At 38.7% G+C, this 19694-nt stretch overlaps 2 protein-coding genes across 2 annotated transcripts in view; one reads left to right on the top strand and one right to left on the bottom strand.

The window, feature by feature from the left end:
• Positions 1-3545, bottom strand: part of LOC129247903 (insulin receptor substrate 1) — a 32941-nt gene extending 29396 nt beyond the window's left edge. Inside the window, exon 1 of the mRNA XM_054887263.1 lies at positions 3395-3545. The gene's annotated coding sequence lies outside the window, so the exon portion shown is untranslated. The remainder of the gene's footprint in view (positions 1-3394) is intronic.
• Positions 3546-6673: 3128 nt separating this feature from the next.
• On the top strand, positions 6674-7638 carry LOC129247632 (cilia- and flagella-associated protein 20). The gene is made up of 3 exons (XM_054886832.1): positions 6674-7050; positions 7111-7455; positions 7516-7638. The coding sequence occupies exons 1-2, from the start codon at positions 6775-6777 to the stop codon at positions 7432-7434; spliced, it is 600 nt and encodes a 199-aa protein (XP_054742807.1). The 5' UTR covers positions 6674-6774; the 3' UTR covers positions 7435-7455; positions 7516-7638.
• The last annotated feature ends 12056 nt before the right edge of the window (positions 7639-19694 follow it).

Genomic DNA, 19694 nt, shown 5'->3' on the forward strand with positions numbered 1-19694 from the left:
GAAAAGAACGATTTAAGATGATTGACTAAGATGCCATACGGCCATGTAAAATCAGCACCGGAAGAATTGAAAAACATATTTAAATCTGCACATGCCCTAGGAATCGGAGCATTCACCCCATAGTTGGTTCTCGAGAAGCCAATTTTAAAGGTTTCGTACTGTCGGAGCCTCATATTGGGTATATTAAATTGAATTTTACTTAAAAGGGAAGGACAATCAATAGATCCAGAAATGATACGAATAATAAATGAGCACGATAGATTAGATCGTCTGCTATCAAGTGGTTTTAAGTCAATCAATAAACATCGAGAGCGGTACGATGGTACAGGTTCAGAAAAGTTTAAAGATCGGAGCGCAAAACGAAGAAAGACTTTCTGAACTCTCTCAATCCGATTAGACAGACCTATTTGGTACGGTCTCCAAATAATAGCGGCATACTCTAATCTTGATCTAACAAAAGCACAATACAATGTTTTGAGAGTGTATGGGTTAGTAAATGGAGAACAATTTCGGCGTACGAATGCTAGCATCGCATATGATCGTCTTATGACGTGGTTAACATGGATGGTGAAATTCAGCTTAGAGTCGAAAAGTTGTTCCCCACGGGATGAGTTTCGCTCAGTTTTGTGCTCGTTAGGGGCTGCGGTAAGGGACTACGTACGTCGGTCACTGTTTTCAGCATAAGCGTTTGGGCCTCTGTATATTATCCTTTCTGCGAACAGTTTCGCCGGGCAATATTATTGATTACGTTATGAAAAACGCCAGTATTGACAAACAATGTACAAGGTGAAGTCCAAAATAAACAAGACTGGGGGCATACAAATGTTTTTGATGGCGCTATCTTTTTAATGAGTTCGTGCGTTGGAAGTTACATACCTAGCTGATTTCCAGTGAAAGCTTGGTGACATTCGGTTCAGTGGAAGCCAGTCAGTCTAAAGTGTCAGTATGTTTGTGTCATCGGTACAAAAATGAGTTTCGAACAAAGAGCTAATATCAAATTTTGTTTTAAAAACGGTAAAACGTTTACCGAAAAATTTGAATTGATGAAACAATTTATGGCGATCATTATCTCTCTCGTGCCAGATTTCATGAGTGGTTTGCACGTTTCAGAGATGGTTGTGAGGACATAAATGACAATGAACATACGGGCCGCCCAAAATCAGTAATGATCCCGAAAACTCCATCGAAATTGCTCATAAATTTATGAAAAATGAACCGAAATCATCGTTGAAATTCATGGAAACGGAGTTGAATATCTCCAAAACATCAATTTATCGCATTTTACCTGATCATTTGGGCTTACAAAAGGTCTGTGCACGTTTCATTCCGCACAAGTTAACTGAGCACCAAAAAATTCATTAAAGAAGCGAGAAATGACGACAGCTTCCTTTACAACATTGTAACTTGAAATTTTGATGATTTGTGAGCCGCAGTTAAGGAGGCTTGATACTCGATTCCAAAGGAAAGATGCCACAGGCTTATAGAAAGCATGGAGCGACGGCTTGAAGAAGTTATCAAAAAAGGTGGATATAGTACAAAAGACTAATCTGGTAAAACAATATTGTTACTTAACTATCTGATTTGTTATCATCAACGTTCTCGAAAATTAATCAGAACTGAAATTCTTTTCTACCATTTTTTTTGTTTTAAAGTGAAAGTAAATAAGTTTTTTAATTTTTTTTGTTTTTATTTTGCTTATTTCAATAAAAAATAATTATTTAAAAACATATTCAACTCTTTGCTTTCAAAGTCTAAATGTGCTATTTATATGACTATGGCTGTATAATAGTTTTAAGCCGACTACGAACGGCAGTTAATTGTTATGAGGAGTTTTTTCATGGCAGAGATACACTCGGAGACTTGCCATTGCCTGCCGAGGGGCGACCCACTTGAAAAAGAAAGTTTGTATCATTTTGGCGTTCGAGCCCCGAATGGTAGTCACGGATATATATACATATATTATATTTATATACTGAATATAATAAAATATAACGTTTTACCTCCATTTCTTGTAACAGTTAAAGTCTTTACACAACCAATTCATGAATTTGTTTACAAAGATGAACTAAAATCATATGAAACTAAACGAGATATATGCCATCTAATAATCTTGTTGTAAACGGGTTGAAATTTCCACCCACTCGCCCGTTCAAAACACAACAGTTTGAGAAAGGACCACATATTCCTATGAATATGTTGAGACTGACTTAGGGACTGAATTATCCATTGATCATTGTTGTTGTTGTTGTAGCAGCATAAACATTCCCCATACATATGTACATATATGGGGAATGTTGCTGAAGTGACAGTCCTTGGCCGGATATAAATACGGGTCGTTCCGGTAACGCAGAACCGACTGTCGTGGGAACGATTGATCATTGATAGATTCGGATGCTGAGCTGACACATGTAGATCTACATTTTTTTTTTACAAACATCTTATTTCTCCTTTGTATTATCTTCTTTGTTTATATTAATATAACCTTACTTTCCATCTTTGTTAATAAACCGTCGCACTTCTTAATTCTCTCCCATACATCTTGAATTACGTCGCGCAGTTACATTAATTTTACCACTTCAATCTGCGTTATCTTGTATTTAATCAATCGCGTCACTTATTTTAACGACGCCACAAAAATGTATTTCTAAAGCCATCGCATATGTTTACGTTTACGAACCACAGTGTTTCCAGTTCTAGAATTAAAACTAAATTCCCGGAACTTAATTGTTAAAACTCGGAACTATTCGTTGTCTTTGGAAGGATTTTTTTCACATAATTTTGTCGGAATATCTCTTGCTTGAACAATTTACTTTTTTAATTCAAACTTTACTCGGTCCCAAAGAACATAAAAAGTCAGGATTTAGGGGATTAACATATTTTGTGCCAATTAGTTGACACTACATTGTAATACTTCTTTAGAGGAAGAGTAATAAGTTGATTCTGTATATGATTTTTTTATTCGATCATACAATCAGGTACAAGTAACGTAACTCGTATATGTGCATAACATTTTCCACACGTAGGAATTACTTTACTTATTTCTGAATCCTCAAAGTAGATGAAAAATATTCGTATATATCAATCGGCAGTATTTGGGAAAAGTTTATGATACTCAATGGCGTTTCATTATAAATACATTAAAAAAATCACCATTATTTACAATTTGGTAATAAATAATCTGAATACAACCATCTGTTTAAAAAAGAGTAATTATTCTTGCTAGAAAATGCGTAAGCACGAATCAAAAGGTTATTCCTTTATACTTTGTAAAAGTTGATCTATAATTAATTTTATAACAAAATTATGAATTATGCTAAAATATCTTTTACACATCCAGATATCCGATTCGCCAGATAGACCAGTGGGTTAAACTCAAAACAAGTTATATACGTACCAATTTGTACACACATGTATAGAGGCGAAATTATTTCAAAAATAAATATTATTATTAAGCAGAACTATTTTATCAACGCCTATAAAAACATCAAATAGATATAAAAAAATATACAAATTATATGCAATAACAAAAGCACGTCTTCTGCGCACTGTCTTAATGGAACATGTGGAATCTATATTGAGCTAAGTATTGCCACTCCGTATCGATATTTACAATCTGGATTAGGCTAAATTTACACGTCGCAAAGGAACTGAAGACTTCGAAAATTAAATTCTAATACGCAGGATAGTTTTCAAGTTTATCATACAAAACTAAACATATTTTTCTATTATTAAATCTATGATTACAAAATCGTATAGGCTTGAAATACAGAAGATCCTGACGTGGAGTCATTCATTGTCCCTTCACTTCGCCATGAAATCCATCAACTCATTAGATACGATCTTCTCAGATAATATAATAGTAGACGTCGATACAGACGAATATGTGATCCAACTGGAAACTGATAAGTCCTCGACCAAAGTGGAAGAAAGAGTTCTGCCTTCTCCCAAGAACTAGTCTTCAAGCTCCGGTTCAAAACACCACCAACAACAAATCACTGGAGCACCGCAGATAAAGTTGCTGCATTGGTTGTCTCACTTAATGGCTCCACTGCCGAAGTACTGCAGGCAGTTCCAGAAGCCTATCGGGGTAGACATGACAATCTGATGGCAGGGGTGACCACAGGCAGCAGATGTTCCATATGGAACTGAAAAATCGCAGATAGAGGACTGGAAAATGTGAAGGAAACTGGAAACAAACTGCAGACTTTGATAAAGAGGTTCCCACAACTGAATGCCCTACAGTTTCCGTCTCGCAAATTGGACGGAAAAGCAACAACTTGACGATAAGAGGAACTGTAAACAGCATATCCCAGGTGCTTACTCTGGAAACAGGTGTTGAAAACTCGATCGTCCGGTCAGACTTTGTAAACGGTATTGTGAAACCATTGGCTGTCTACAAGCTTCAGACGGGCACAGGAAAGAAAGTTCTATCATCCGGAAAGAAGTTTGTTAGGTCTTTATTGGAACTTTGTTCACAAATTTTTACTGGTTAAAATCATAGATGAAGTAATAATTAGTGTGGATTTCATGTAGCTGCACAGATTTAGCTTTGATTTGTGTAAAAATATGGAGATACAATCTACAGCTCAGTATGGTATTCATAAGTCACCGTCAACGGATTCCGTCAAAGCCTGGAACAGTCATATGGTCTGTGGAAGGTGGCTTTGGGACAATTGAAGCGTGGCATATAGAATCTTCTGCAGAGACGGCAAATATAATCTCTGGAGGAACACTAGTTAAAAATGGGAGAAGACAAAAGGGTTCCAATAGGGGTTCTAAATGATTTCAAGTCACCAGTTATTATATTTTCGATAAAGGACCTGTGATTGAAAAATGCCGAGCTGTAGAAGCCATAGTAAACGGCTCAAAATAGAAGAGAAAAATTACAGAAAAAAGAAGAAAAGCACCTGACTTCAAGTGGAGTCGGTTGAATGAAGTAAGAGGGCTAGAGAAGACGAAAGCTATAAAATTGTTGGAGAAATACGGTTATATATTCGACGGTGTGCAGTGAAAAATTTGGGAAAGTTATCAAAGTAAAATATTGAATAGATACGGTCGAAGCAAAGCCTCAAGTCCTTTGGAACCCACACGTCAACTGTCATACAGCCTGATTCGACATTAGCCCATATGACTGCCTCTGAGTTTGACAGAATCTGTTGACAGTGACTTAGGATAACATTTTTGAACTGTACGCTATATTCATACTCGGTACTCAGAGGTATATCCATATTCTGACTCGGCAGAACTATTTTACACAAATCCAGGGTAAATCGATGCATGAAGTCCACATCAATTATAACTTCGCGTTTGATTTCAACCAGTTAAGATATGTGAACTACTGACAAAGCTGCAATAACAACCTTGCAAACTTCCTTTCTGGAAATCGTAGCTCTCTCTCCTGTATCTGTTTGAAGTTTGTCGCCAATTAATGGTCTCACGTTACCGTTTACCAAGTCTGACCGCATGATCGAGTTCGTTACACCGGTTTCTAGATTAAGCAGCTATGATCTACGATATACAGTTCCCCTTACTGTCAAGTTTTTTGGTTTGCGTCCAACTTGGAAGACGGAGTGTCTGGGGCATTCAGTTGTAGGAACCAATATTCACGCCTTAGAGCTGGTTCGTTTAAGTTCAATGGCTATTGCGTATCGGGAGTGCCTTTGTTAGTCTCAACTCCTCGCTTCGTTCCAGGTTCGTGTCCGGTTGACTGTTTGGTTTACTACAATTGCGTGCAATATGTCGCAGCTGTACCACTTAATATCCAAGTTTGTGGGACGTGCAGGTTGAAATAAAGGCTCTAGAATTATTCGCTTGATGGCATCCTCCATCGTTGTAGGCTGTCCAGGTGCTGCCTTTAATTTGGGAACTTTTGTTTAGAGAAAAGCGTTAGAATATATGTATATATATAATTGTAATAATAATAATATATATATATATATACCCCTTTTGGGTGTTTGGCCGAGCTCCTCCTTATGAGGAGCTTTCTCATGGCAGATATACACTTGGAGGTTTGTCATTGCCTGCCGAGGGGCGACCCCTATTAGAAAAATGTTTTTCTTAATTTTGGTGTTTCACCGAGATTCAAACCGACGTTATCTCTGTGTATTACGAATGGTCGTCACGCACCAAAACATTCGCTTACGACGGCCGCCAGCATTTGCTCTAAAAAAATTATTGTATATGATTACATTACGAAATGCATTTCACAAGCGGGTCAGCATGAGGATTTGTATTGGTCTCAGCTGTTGCTTCTTCCGAATTTTCATCAAGTGTTAATTTTCAGCCCCAAGCTGTGTAACAAAATGTACTGTTGCACTTTTTAGCTTCGACTTCTTATACATGATATATTAATTGGCGTGTAAAAATAAAGTTGCTTATATGTATGTTGTGGGGTAACCAAAGCCCACATTAGAGTTTCATTCAATCAAAACTTACAACTTAAAACTAAGGAAAAATTAACAGGATTGGTGTTTGCTTGTTGTACATTGATGCGTTAATTTAAGATGAATTCTATGCTTCTGAGTACATTGCTGAGCTGCCACATGTAATGGTTGCATGTACTTCTCCAACAATGTAAACATACTTTTAGGTTTGGAGACTTTCGTGGGTTGATAAATATCGATAGTTTTTGTTGTTGTGCTCTCGCCTGTGTAGATATATGTTGCATCTCTAATTTTTTTGTTTTAAATTTGTTTACGGCCTTTCTTGACTTAGTACTTAGATAAAATAATAATAGAGAAATTTGTACTTTAAATTATATTATATATTAAGAAAATGTTCAAAAATACATTTCAATCGGGTTTTCTTTCGATTTTGTACAGCATCGGTAGTAAGCCGTTGCAGATATGGGATAAAAAAGTTCGGAATGGGCACATAAAGCGTATTACAGATAATGATATTCAGAGCTTGGTATTAGAAATTGTAGGGACAAATGTAAGCACAACTTTTGTGACATGCCCGGCTGATCCTAAAAAGACTTTGGGGATAAAACTTCCTTTTTTGGTTATGATAATAAAAAATTTAAAGAAGTATTTCACCTTCGAAGTGCAAGTAAGTACTGATAAACATTTAAACATGTAGAGAACTTTATTATTTCAATTTCGAAACTAGGTTTTGGACGATAAAAATGTGCGCCGTCGGTTCCGAGCAAGTAATTACCAATCGACAACCCGTGTTAAACCTTTTATTTGCACCATGCCAATGCGGCTTGATGAAGGTTGGAATCAAATACAATTTAACCTGTCCGATTTTACACGACGTGCATATGGAACAAATTATGTGGAAACCTTGCGAGTACAAATACATGCGAATTGCCGAATAAGACGAGTTTATTTTTCTGATAGACTGTATTCAGAAGAGGAACTTCCACCGGAATTTAAGCTATTTTTACCAATTCAAAAACCTCAAAAAACAATTCACACTGCATGTAGTTGATTCAATTTACATAACAAACAGGTATAGTTTTATTTGTGTTTTTGAAATTTATATCTTTCTTTATTTGTTTCTTTGATCCAGATAATAAAAGGAAGACAGCATCAGAGGTTATAACGTTTCTCATATCCTGTATTAATGGTATGAAATTTATTTAATAAAAATTGCGATATGAACTTGATGAAATAAATTTTCAATTTTTTGGAAGTTTTTTGTTTATTTTGGTATATACGCGAATAAATGCCTACACAAACACGCGAGAGTAGTATAATCGCTGTTATTAGCATTTTCCATAAACAACCCTTGGCCGGATATCATTTCAGCTCTTGTTGACGAGCACTGTTAAGCGTTTCCACGACGACCGGTTCTACGTTACTGAAACAACCCGCATTTATATGCGGCCAAGGACTGTCTCTCTAGCAGCATTCCCCGTATGTAAGTATGGGGAATGTTAATGCTGCTACAACAACAACAGCACTGCGTAGCATTATCTCGGTGCCTTCCATATTTTCTTTTATCTAATATAATGGAACAGTACGTAGTAGTAGCAGAAGGAGCCCCACAGTTTACTTTGGCACTTCCGAGCTTTACTGTGTTGGTGACATATTTAGTGTGACAACACGGTACAATAATTTACAGCAGTTTCACTAAAAACAAAAAAAAAAAAAATACAAAAACGGGACGAGTGGGTATAGTGGGAAGTATATCTTGTCATCGCTTTAAAATCTTAACAATCACGTCACTGTTGGCAGTTATAAATTTAGAATTGTAGAGGACTTCATCGACTTGGCAACCAGCACCAACAATGCTAACAATGAAATCCAACAGAGAATATCTTTTGCTTACAAATGCTACTTAGAACAAGGTAGGCAATTTAGTCGTAAAGATCTCTCTCGACACACAAAAATCACACTTTATAAGTCCCTCGTAATCCTATTGCATGGTCTAGAAGTTTAGACAATAACTGATGTGGCGGAGCGTTTCCTGGACCTAATGTTAAATGATGGCGATCGGTGATTACACTGCGCCGGCAGGGCCCACTTAACTGCTGCAACAGCAACAACGGCCCTTGTAGTGCTTGAGCGAAAGAGTATGCGGGCCTTTGCGTGTTAATAACGGCGTATATCGAAGGAGATGGAATTATTCCCATGGCAGCCTATTCTACGATACCGGAATGACTCGGGTTTTTTGCCCGACCAAGGGGTGCCGCCCCAGTAAACTAGCCCTGTCTCTCATCGACCCACAACCCTCTTGCTCCTATCCCAGTGCGGGGACAAACCAGCAGCTCTTGGTCCCGCGTATAGTCTGTTCCGAGTGTCAGACCAGAGTTCCTCGGAACTTGACAACCTTCAAGTGCAATTCTTGCAATGGTCCTTTTGGAGGTGCTCTGGCCTGCGCACCACCCGTGAGTGGACACGCGAATACGTTGCCCCCTGCTGCAGAGCTCTGCTCTCGCAACCGCTCCCCCTGGCGCGGCCGCTCGTCAATATTAGGCCGCAACAACTATTGCGGAACGCATAGCAGGACCAACGCACACAACATCACGCGACCCTAACCCCCCGTGTTACGATCATACTCCCGAGGAGTTTCAGGCTCCTCCAACTGAATTGCAACGGACTCATGAGCAAGATAGACAAAATAGTCGCGTTCATGAGCCGTCACGTAATCAAGATAGCGGCGGTCCAAAAGACAAAACTGCAAACTAACTCCTCCTTGATCACCAGGGATGGCTACAACGTACAGGGAAAGGATCCTAGCGTTCATAGTCCACCATACAGTGCAGAATCGTCTCATCGACGAAGGCATCGACCGCAGGGACATTACCCTAGAATGTCAAGGTATAGCTGTTCGGTCAGGCGATGCCGAGCTCGAAATTTTCAATATATACATACTCCTGTCACCTGCTGCCCAGCAAGGTATCACCCTGATATAGGTGCACTCATTAGTGGTGAAAACCGATTGGTAGTAGGTGACTTTAATGCGCATCACGATCTTTGGAACTCAAGCCTACCAAATTTCATTATTTCCGACAAGTGGAAAACAGGGAGAGGGTTCTCACTACTGAAACCTTGAAAACCCGCCAACTAAGGGGATTCTTATCGTCCGATAACTCTCCTTTCGCCAGTATGACTTCCGAAGAGTACGCAGCACCACCATGGCACTCACCGTCATTAACACTCAGGTAAGCCGCGGGCTCAACAAAAATCGCCCCTGCGAGAGGACTGTCCTAGTAGCGTTGGACCTAAAAAAGCCTTTCGACAGAGTTAGCCATGCCACGCTACTAAATGACATTTTACGGTCGACACTCCCGCCCGGAGTCTGGTATGGGGTCTACACTCTGGCGTCTTTCTCGCTTCTTCACTGCGAGGAACCTACAACTTTCCCCACTAAATCCACGGCGACCGTCTTCACCCCCGAACAAAGAAGGTCCAGCTGCAACTTAAGGTAAAAGTCGATGACACGCCAAATTCGACTGTAAACAAACCCAGAATATTGGGAGTTACCTTCGACAGTTTGCTCTCCTTCCCAGCGCATTGCCACTAAACTACAGAATCGCAACAAGGTCCTCAAATCGTTTTCCGGCAGCACTTGGAGCAAAGACGAAGAAATGTTGCTTTCGACTTTCAAGGCAATAGGCCGACAGGTTCTAAACTATGCTGTGCCTGTCTGGTAACATGGAACCAGTGATTTGCAGTGGACGAAGCTACAGACCTGTCAAAACACTGCGACAGGATGTCTAGTGTTGTCCCCAATACAACATCTTCATTACGAGGCCCATATGCTACTTATGAAGGAGCATAATAAACTGCTCAGCAAGCAGTTCTTGCGAGATCCCAGGCATGTCAGGAGGCACTTCCTTAATTACGCGGACGAGATTCAGGACAAAACAGACCGACAACTACTGGATCGGAAAGTGTACAGACAGACAGGTTACTCTCCTGTGAAGGCACCCCGCACGACACTAACCACCTTTTCACATGCCCCATCAAACCCACCTATCTAACACCCCGCTCCCTCTGGACACAACCTGTCGAAACAGCAAGTTTCCTGGGCCTACCGGTAGATGAGCTAGACGAACAACCTGTGATTACACTACACTGACAGGGCAAAGTTACTGCTACAACAAAAACAACAAGGAGATGTAATGATGAGCTGTATGAGAGGTGCATAGACATGGACAAAGTGAAGAGAATTAAGATTCAGCGGCTTCGCGGACTAGGTCAGGGAGGGACACAAGCCCACATACCCTAAAAGATGTGGTAGTAGATGCCAACAAGTGGTTGTAGAGGAAATCCTACACTGCGTTGAAAGGAACAAGTGCTTTCACTTTGAATTTTGTGAGCTATATATCCCACAATCAAACAAAGTATTCGGCCCTATCATAGAATCCGTCGTAGAAAACCTACGAATACGAATACTTATTACGTAAGTGCCTGGAAATAATTTATACGTAAATACTATGTACAGCCTGAAATAGTTTTTCTTTTAACGTTTTAAACTTAAAACTGAGCAGGTGTAACAATACATTTAAATCCGTTTCACTAACCTGACTTATGGTGCGAGGCTACATATAAATTGCATATATAATTGTTGCCAATTGTAATCATTGACGCACCAGATGACTCCTTCTATTAAATTAGAATGTTTCTATACTTTTAGTTTCACTTTTCGCTGCAGGGTATCGAAATTGATTGCTCTTTTTTGGCTTCGCATTCCAATGTTTATGCAACTCTCTCACAAATAGCCCTCGATATGTTGAATAGAATATGTGCGTATGATGTAAATACAAAAATATATACCTATATTGTATTTATTTTGATGAATCATAGTCAAAGAAATGCATCTATCTCCTTTAGACCATAAACGATGTTCTGTTAGGACAAGCCAAACCAACCGATGCTTTGCGTTTGGTACGCAACTCGAAAAACAATGAAAGAATTTCGACTCTTAAATTCCTCGAGACTGCTCAAAATACTACGGAAGACTTAATATAAAGAATAATTAATATTGTACACACGTGTAATATGTACTACATACATACATACATGCAATACATATTGATTGTACTTTTTATTGTAGTAAAGTTTGTATTAACGCTTTTAATATTAATATTCCTCGTCTATTCGCCACTTCTCGTCTGACGTTAACTCCCTTCGCAATACAAAACAAATGAACAAAACAAACAAAAGGAGGAGAAATAATATGCTTGTGAAAATTCAGGAAATAACTTGGAGCATTATGATTTGTAAAATTTCAACTAATCAAATTATTGAAAGCGAAGTGCTGTGTGTTAAATAGTGAAAGCAAAAATTAATATAAAGCCATTAAATATAGTTGCTTTGCGTTTTTTATGCGGAAGACGCCGTGGCAAGGAAGTGTGTGTGTGTGTGTACATATAGTTTCTTGTGTTTGGTTGTTTCCATTGCTTTCGTCTACGCTTCTTCTTCAGAAATAAGTAATTCCCCTTCCTTTTGTTTGTTTATTCATGGGCTTTTACGGCAATGCGAATTCGGCTTATACCTCATAAAACTGGTATAACTCATTTCTACGATATTTTTATTTACACCGTTGCTTCATCTATTTGCCACTAGCTAACGCTGGGCGAAAAGAAAAGGCCGTATGTCTCATAAAACTGGTATTTTTTTTATTATTTTCACAAACAAATGTAATTTTTGGCAGCTTTTTTCCACGCTTTTATTTATACCAGTTACTTGATCTATTCGCCACTTGCTAACGCTTGGCGAAACAAAGAGGCCTATAATAACGATAAATGAAACAACCCTGTAAGACAGGAACCCGTTAGTAAACGTGTGTTCAACTAGTCATCTTGTCTTGGTTTGGATGTTATTTTACACGTTGCTTTTGCTTTGGCCGTGGGAAAAAATCACTTGTTTCCCCGCCTTGCTACACCTACATGTACTCACCTACACACGTACATGTGTGGGTTCATGTGCTCACAAATACATCTTACTCACTCTATCCTATATATAAAGTTGGTTCTTTCGCTCTTATACTAATAGATTTCATAATTATCCTCCCGGCTACTTGCTGGTTTCTACAAACCGGCATACCGGCTACATCACCTGTAGAAAGTGACTACCGTCCTCGTTACCTTTTTGTTCCTTTGACCGTCTGTGTCGATAACTCTACCCATCTCAACCAGTTACCTTGGCTTTAATAATATGCCTTTTATTTAAGAAATATAGATATTTATATATATGGGGGGTCATTGCTGGCAGTCTTTCTAGGGGGAACAACGCAGAGGCCTTCGTGGACTTTGTGTCGTAACTGCAAGACTGTCGGAAGTGCGACTATTCCTCCTCGTGGTGGCCACTGGAAACAGGATACCCCAGCACGGTCACGTCTCTGTTGGGGTCCTGGCTAATATAGTCGGGCGGGAAGAGTAAACTTCCTTGGGTAAGTATAAATCCCCAATCAAAGGTGGAACAGCATACGCCAAGGGATGATTGGCTAGAGGGTGAGTCGCTAGTATGCGGACTTGTGGCGCCCTGGCGAGGCCCCATTTCAAAAATGCCTTCCTGCGCTACCGGGGCACTGGTGTAGGTGACCGATATACCCCTTTACTCGTGGGAACAAAAATGAATACCAATAAAACAAAAAATGGCGGAAGCGGTCAAGAAGGCTTCAACCAAGAGGCTAACAATAAACCTCAAAAAACAGAGGCGGTCATACCTCAACAGGAAGAGGCGACCATGCCTCAAACTAATAAGGACGAGTATAGGAAATCTCTGACTAACTATAACAAAGAACTAAGGAAGTCCAAACGAAACTCTTGGAAAAACTTCTGCGAGGATCTAAAAGATACTCCAGCAACAGCCAGAATTCAAAAATCACTATCCAAAGGTGACTCAAGTCCCATAGGCACACTAAAAGGTCCAAACGCAACTATTACCAACACATTCTTAAAAACACTAGAGCTTCTTCTAAAGACTCACTTCCCAGATTGTAAAAGTCATGACTTATCAATCGACAATAGTCTAGACTGGTAACTCACCACCAAAGGAGATCGACGGTCTCATTTGTCAACAAAATCATAAATTTTGAAAGGGTGGAGTGGGCAATTAACTCCTTTAAACCCTTTAAATCACCAGGCCCGGATGGAATATTCCCAGCAATTATATCCAAAGGCACTGTGAAACTGATCCGAGTTATGGTGAAAATCTTCAGGGCTAGTCTAATATTGGAATACATTCCAGAGATATGAAGGAAAGTGAAGGTAATATTTTTTCATAGGGGAGGTAACAAACCCCCTGATTCTCCAAAATCTTACAGACCAATCAGTCTATCGTCGTTTATGTTAAAGACAATGGAAAAACTACTTGAATACCATCTAAGAGAAGAAGTAATCTTCAAAAAACTCCTCCATAAGCTGCAATTTGCTTACCAAAAGGGAAATCCACAGTCACAGCACTGCACACACTCGTTGTCAATATAGAAAAGGCTCTAAATGAAAAAGAAGTAGCCCTCTGTTCCTTTATGGACATAGAGGGAGCCTTCGACAACGCAAATTGCAAATCCATGGAAACAGCGCTCGAGAAAAGAGGTGCAAACCTTATACTAACACATTGGATAAGCCAAATGCTCAATCAGAGGACTATTAAAGCCTCGTTAGGCCAAGCTGAACTTAATGTAACAACAATAAAGGGATGTCCGCAAGGAGGAGTTTTTTCTCCACTGCTATGTTCCCTACTAGTTGATGACTTGGTGCAGCACCTAAACAATAAGGGATTTATAACCATTGGTTATGCAGATGACATATCTGTTATAATAAAAGGCAATCATGAAAGGACACTAACAGACTTAATGCAAAATGCCTTGAACGCAACATGGGAATGGTGGAAAAAGGAGGGGCTGTCGACAAGAAAAAGAAAGTTGGAGTTTCCTATACTGAAAATAAATGAAACAGTGATAGAACTAAAGGAAGAGGTCAAGTATCTAGGTTTAACCTTAGATAAAAAACTCACTTGGGAATCACATATAAATAATATAACAAAAAAAGCCACGAAATCTTTGTGGACAACCAAACAATTACTAGGGAGATCCTGGGGCCTCAGCCCTAGTATAGCCCTCTGGATACACACCCAAATGGTTAGACCAATCATACTGTATGGGGCACTAGTATGGTGGAGCAAATATATTCAAAAAACAGTGATAACCTAAGTGGGAAAAGTACAAAAGGCAGGAGTAGTGGGGCCCAGAATCCACAAATTATTCACTCTCACCAGGGACACCACCATCTTCCAAGCGGAATTATACGCAATAATGGAAGCAGCAAACATCATGCAACGTAGAAACCACAAGAGAGTAAATACTGTCGGATAGCCAATCAGTTCTAAAAGCTTTATATAGCTATACCTACAACTCAAAAACTATCTTAGAATGCCACAAGGCACCCAATAACTTGGCATCCAAAAACAATGTCTCATTAATTTGGGTACCAGGACATGAGGGATACGAAAAGGCAGACTTTCAAGCCAAAAAAGGGGCAGATGTAAATTTCATCGGACCTAGTCCCATGTTTGGATTTAACAAAAACAGCCTAAAACAAAAAGTAAAATACTGGGCCAAAACTCTAATAAATCAGCATTGGACCAACGTAGAGGGTCTTAGACACTCCAAAAAGTTTCTAAGTTTCAATGCTAAAAGAGCTAACATGGCCCTCACGTTAAACAAAAAGAGCATTCACACTCTCACAGGCGCCCTCACGGGTCACTTCACCTGCAACAAACACTTACATAAATTAGGCATAACTAACTAACACCAGCACCTGCAGATTTTGCCGCGAAGATGAGGAGTCTATAGAACATCTCATCATCGAATGTCCGGGGTTGACGCATAGAATGAAAAAGTTTTTAAACAAGTTCATGCTTATAGATGAAGACCTTCAATCATACCTCAGAAGGAGCTGGTACAATTCGTAAGCATACTTAACAGTCAATAGACAGCATAGGGTGCACAATATATCAATATGGTCGCAGTGCTAAAGGCCCATACCTTAACCCTTTACTACCATTAACCATTATTTATATATAAATTTGCGGTATCAAAAATCATAAACTCTTTTTGTACACAATATACTTGTACATATTAACATACCATAAATCTTAGAGTAAGTAGTTTTACATGAAAATAGTTCATACTCGTATTAAAATAGGCACACTGCCTCAATAATTGGATCTGATTGCTATTCTCTCAAATTAACATCATTATTCTCCTGCCCTGCTGTTGTTGTTTTTGTAGTAGCATGAACCTCCCATATAAATCTGGGTCATTCCGGTATTTTTTCAGGGCTTGGCCTTACTAGGTTGTTCCATTTTTTCATGGATCGTCACGAAAGTGTATACTGATAGTATATGCAAAATAGATTAAAATTGATTGCTATTGTGGTTTCTATTGGCAAACGCATACCTCTGTACATGCTGCCACCTTGCTCTGCCATTCGAGTTGCCGGTAAAGCCCACTACGTCACTTCCCAATATAACATGTGCACAAAGTTCCACAATTTTCATCGCACTGTACACGACCATCCGCTTTTTGTTGTTAATGACGTTGCCTACGCCGGTGTTAACAACTTTGTTGTTGGGCTGTTTTGCTCGTCATAACACAAAAATATACCTTCATATGATATTTTTGCGCGCTTATGGAGATCCAAATGTGCTCAATATCACCCACGTACCTTACCATCAGCGGGCTCCATCATCTGAAATGTAAGAATATAAATATTTGTGTGGTATTAGGCTGCGCGATGAACAGAATGTAGAGGTGTGGCTAACATCAGACCGTTAACCGGTTCTCAGCGGTTTTGTAGGAATCAATTGATTGGCTGACGTAACCGGGATTATGACAGCGAAATCATCTAATTTTCTGACGTAATCGCCGTTATGACAGTGGTTTGTTTACGAAAAAGCTGAGATTGCGTTGGTGATATACGAAAAAAGTCAACGCTAGCTTTCTCCATGTTACTTTGTTGGCGCCTACATTATATATGTATAGATACATATAATTGATGCTAAAATCCTTCATTGGGTGCTTGTGGTGTGCGTTCCACAAATGGAAACAAATAAATATTAAATGGGGAAAAATTGGGAATTTTCAGTTTCCACATCAGTTGAAGTTAGTATTGAGAGCTCCGTTCATATCACCCAAGGAACCAGGTTTGCTATTTAGCTGTGGTGAAAAAGAAAATTGTTAGGGGAACTTTAGACGTCACTTGGGAGATTCGGCAGCCGAACTCTCCGAACTAATTTCCCATGTGTTCACACACTTGTCCAATCAGTCGATGTTCAGACGGCAACGAAGTGTCATTGTTTAATGATTTTCGTATATCATCAATACAATCTCAGGTTTTTTGTAAACACATCCCAAGTGACATCTGATTCTGTCAAATTCTCTCAGAGCCCAATAAGGGTCAGGCACACCTTTAAAAATCATTTCACCATGTACATATATTACCCATATACACATATAGTTCATACAATAAAAATAAGCACAATCAGTATAAAATACATAAATAAAAACACACTTCAACAATTAAGATTTAAATGAGATTAATAAAAATGAAACACAAAAAAAGAAAAAAACAAATTATAAAGAAATAACTTGTAACTTTGTAACTTAAAAGTATGTAGTTAACAAAAGTATGTTTGTAAAATATCTCAAACTAAAGAGATCACATACATATATTTACATATTACAGTACGTTATTTGAAGACAACTTCAGAGTAAAACTAATTAGCTTTTATTTAAATGTAATGAAACTTCATGAATTTTTTACACATCAACTTAATTTGCTTCAGCTGCAATAACCTCCTTGATCAGGGTCCGGAAACGATTGCATGCACAAATCAAATTATCCTCATTCATATGACCATAACGATATTAATTGCATCCTTTAGAAAAGAAATGATGTTATGAGGATGCTTGTTGGTTTTACGCTCAACTATTTTGTATGCCCTCTTATTTGGAAACGATTTCAAAACATAACTGTCTTCATCTAAAACTTTTGTCACGACAATTTGGCCTCTGAACCTAGAGTCCAACTTGTTTTATTGTTTTTCCTTCTTCTTCAGCAGAACATATTTTCCTAACTTATGTTCAAAAATTTTAAATTATTATAACAAGCACTTCTCTCCATATTTTCAACAGCCGAAGTTCTTAAACTACAAACATCTGTGGCGGACGAATAAAAGTTAATGGTAAAATGATATAAATATTTTTCATTATCTTATGTCTAATGGCTACAAAAATTTTATTGAAAATCTATAAGTTCTGTTGCTTCGTGTCGATGTCAAAAATTAGAGAGAGAGGTTAGTTTTTTCTTTACAGTACGTTATTTGAAGCCAACTTCAGAGTAAAACTAATTAGCTTTTATTTAAATGTAATGAAACTTCATGAATTTTTTACACATCAACTTAATTTGCTTCAGCTGCAATAACCTCCTTGATCAGGGTCCGGAAACGATTGCATGCACAAATCAAATTATCCTCATTCATATGACCATAACGATATTAATTGCATCCTTTAGAAAAGAAATGATGTTATGAGGATGCTTGTTGGTTTTACGCTCAACTATTTTGTATGCCCTCTTATTTGGAAACGATTTCAAAACATAACTGTCTTCATCTAAAACTTTTGTCACGACAATTTGGCCTCTGAACCTAGAGTCCAACTTGTTTTATTGTTTTTCCTTCTTCTTCAGCAGAACATATTTTCCTAACTTATGTTCAAAAATTTTAAATTATTATAACAAGCACTTCTCTCCATATTTTCAACAGCCGAAGTTCTTAAACTACAAACATCTGTGGCGGACGAATAAAAGTTAATGGTAAAATGATATAAATATTTTTCATTATCTTATGTCTAATGGCTACAAAAATTTTATTGAAAATCTATAAGTTCTGTTGCTTCGTGTCGATGTCAAAAATTAGAGAGAGAGGTTAGTTTTTTCTTTTACAAAATTTATTCTAGATCAGAACGAATTCAGTATAAATTCAGCAACATCGTGTCAGCTGTTTTTGAGGTTGCATCAGCATTCCCTTGGAAGGGGGTTAGAGTTATATTTCAAGCTACTGATTACGTTCCTGGCGCTTACGCGGTAGGGAATCGTCCGGCTTTGGAAAACTATTGTTTGCTTGCGGGGTTTTGGTGAAAGCGTTCAGTCGAGATTGTAATCGGACATCTTTCAACGTTCATATGGTCTGTATGGCCCTTTTTTGGAAAATAGCTTCTTTATTTCGCCCGTTTTCACGAAAACGTGTGTCGAGGTATTGAATGCCTTGCAAGTGAATGTTCGGAATTTGTTATGATATGGATAGCTGCAGAGCGGATGGTGCGCTTGAAGTTTTTCATCATCGACAAAGTGAAGACGTATGTAATTTTGTGTCATACCGCATTTCAGCCGCGTTAGCTTTTATGCCCTCTTTAAAACTGGTTCGTAGCTCGAGAAGAACGGTCAGGAGTGTGTTAATCCAGTGTGGTGTAGAATGACACATAATAGCAGATTTAACTGATCGATACCACGGTTCCACTAAACCTTTTGAAGCTGGACCACACGACGTTGTTCTTATTCAGTTGCACCCAATAAGTTTTGTAAATGCTGGGCAGACTTTGGACTCAAATTACGTTCTCCGGTCGTTGATTAAAGTGGCTGCTGCTCCGAACCTACTTACCCAGCCGTTGAAAAATGCTTGACTACAGTTTCGGTTATTTGTTTCTCAATGGTATTACTTTCGACCATCGTATATAATGGTCAATATCTCTACTCATCGCATTTGGGCATGACAATGATATCAACGTATTTGAATCGCTTGCTTGGGATGTTAATGTAATGCCGATGTAGAGAGTAATAGGGATCTTTGCGTCCATTTAAGTGGAAAACGTTGTGCAGTTGGTCGAAAATCATGCGGCGTAGTCCTGAAGGCACCGGTTGGGGTGCCACAAACTATTTTTGTACCTTGGTCCAATTGTCTTAGCGCTACTGATATGGTAGCTAATTGAAGGAGGTGTTGCAACGCTTCATTTGCAGACCGATCTTCGGCGGTTTCTTTCGGGGATATATCCTCTGGTAGCCTGATTTAGTTGACTCTGGAGAAAGCATCGTCGACGATATTTTAGTTTCATAACTTATTTGGGTCGTACACTGGCTAAGGAACTGCAATTGCCATTTCTGGTGGTGGTAATTGTAATTTTTCGACGTTAGCAGATGTCTAAAAAATTGTATGCTTTTGTATATGGCAAGAAGC

Source organism: Anastrepha obliqua, chromosome 5 (genome assembly GCF_027943255.1).
Source record: "Anastrepha obliqua isolate idAnaObli1 chromosome 5, idAnaObli1_1.0, whole genome shotgun sequence".
NCBI lineage: Eukaryota > Metazoa > Arthropoda > Insecta > Diptera > Tephritidae > Anastrepha > Anastrepha obliqua.

Bases quoted from the DNA above. Each gene is read 5' to 3' on its own strand.
- LOC129247632 (XM_054886832.1), top strand. From the start codon at position 6,775: ATGTTCAAAAATACATTTCAATCGGGTTTTCTTTCGATTTTGTACAGC. The intron at 7,051-7,110 runs GTAAGTACTGAT...TTTCGAAACTAG, and splicing joins ATTTCACCTTCGAAGTGCAA to GTTTTGGACGATAAAAATGT.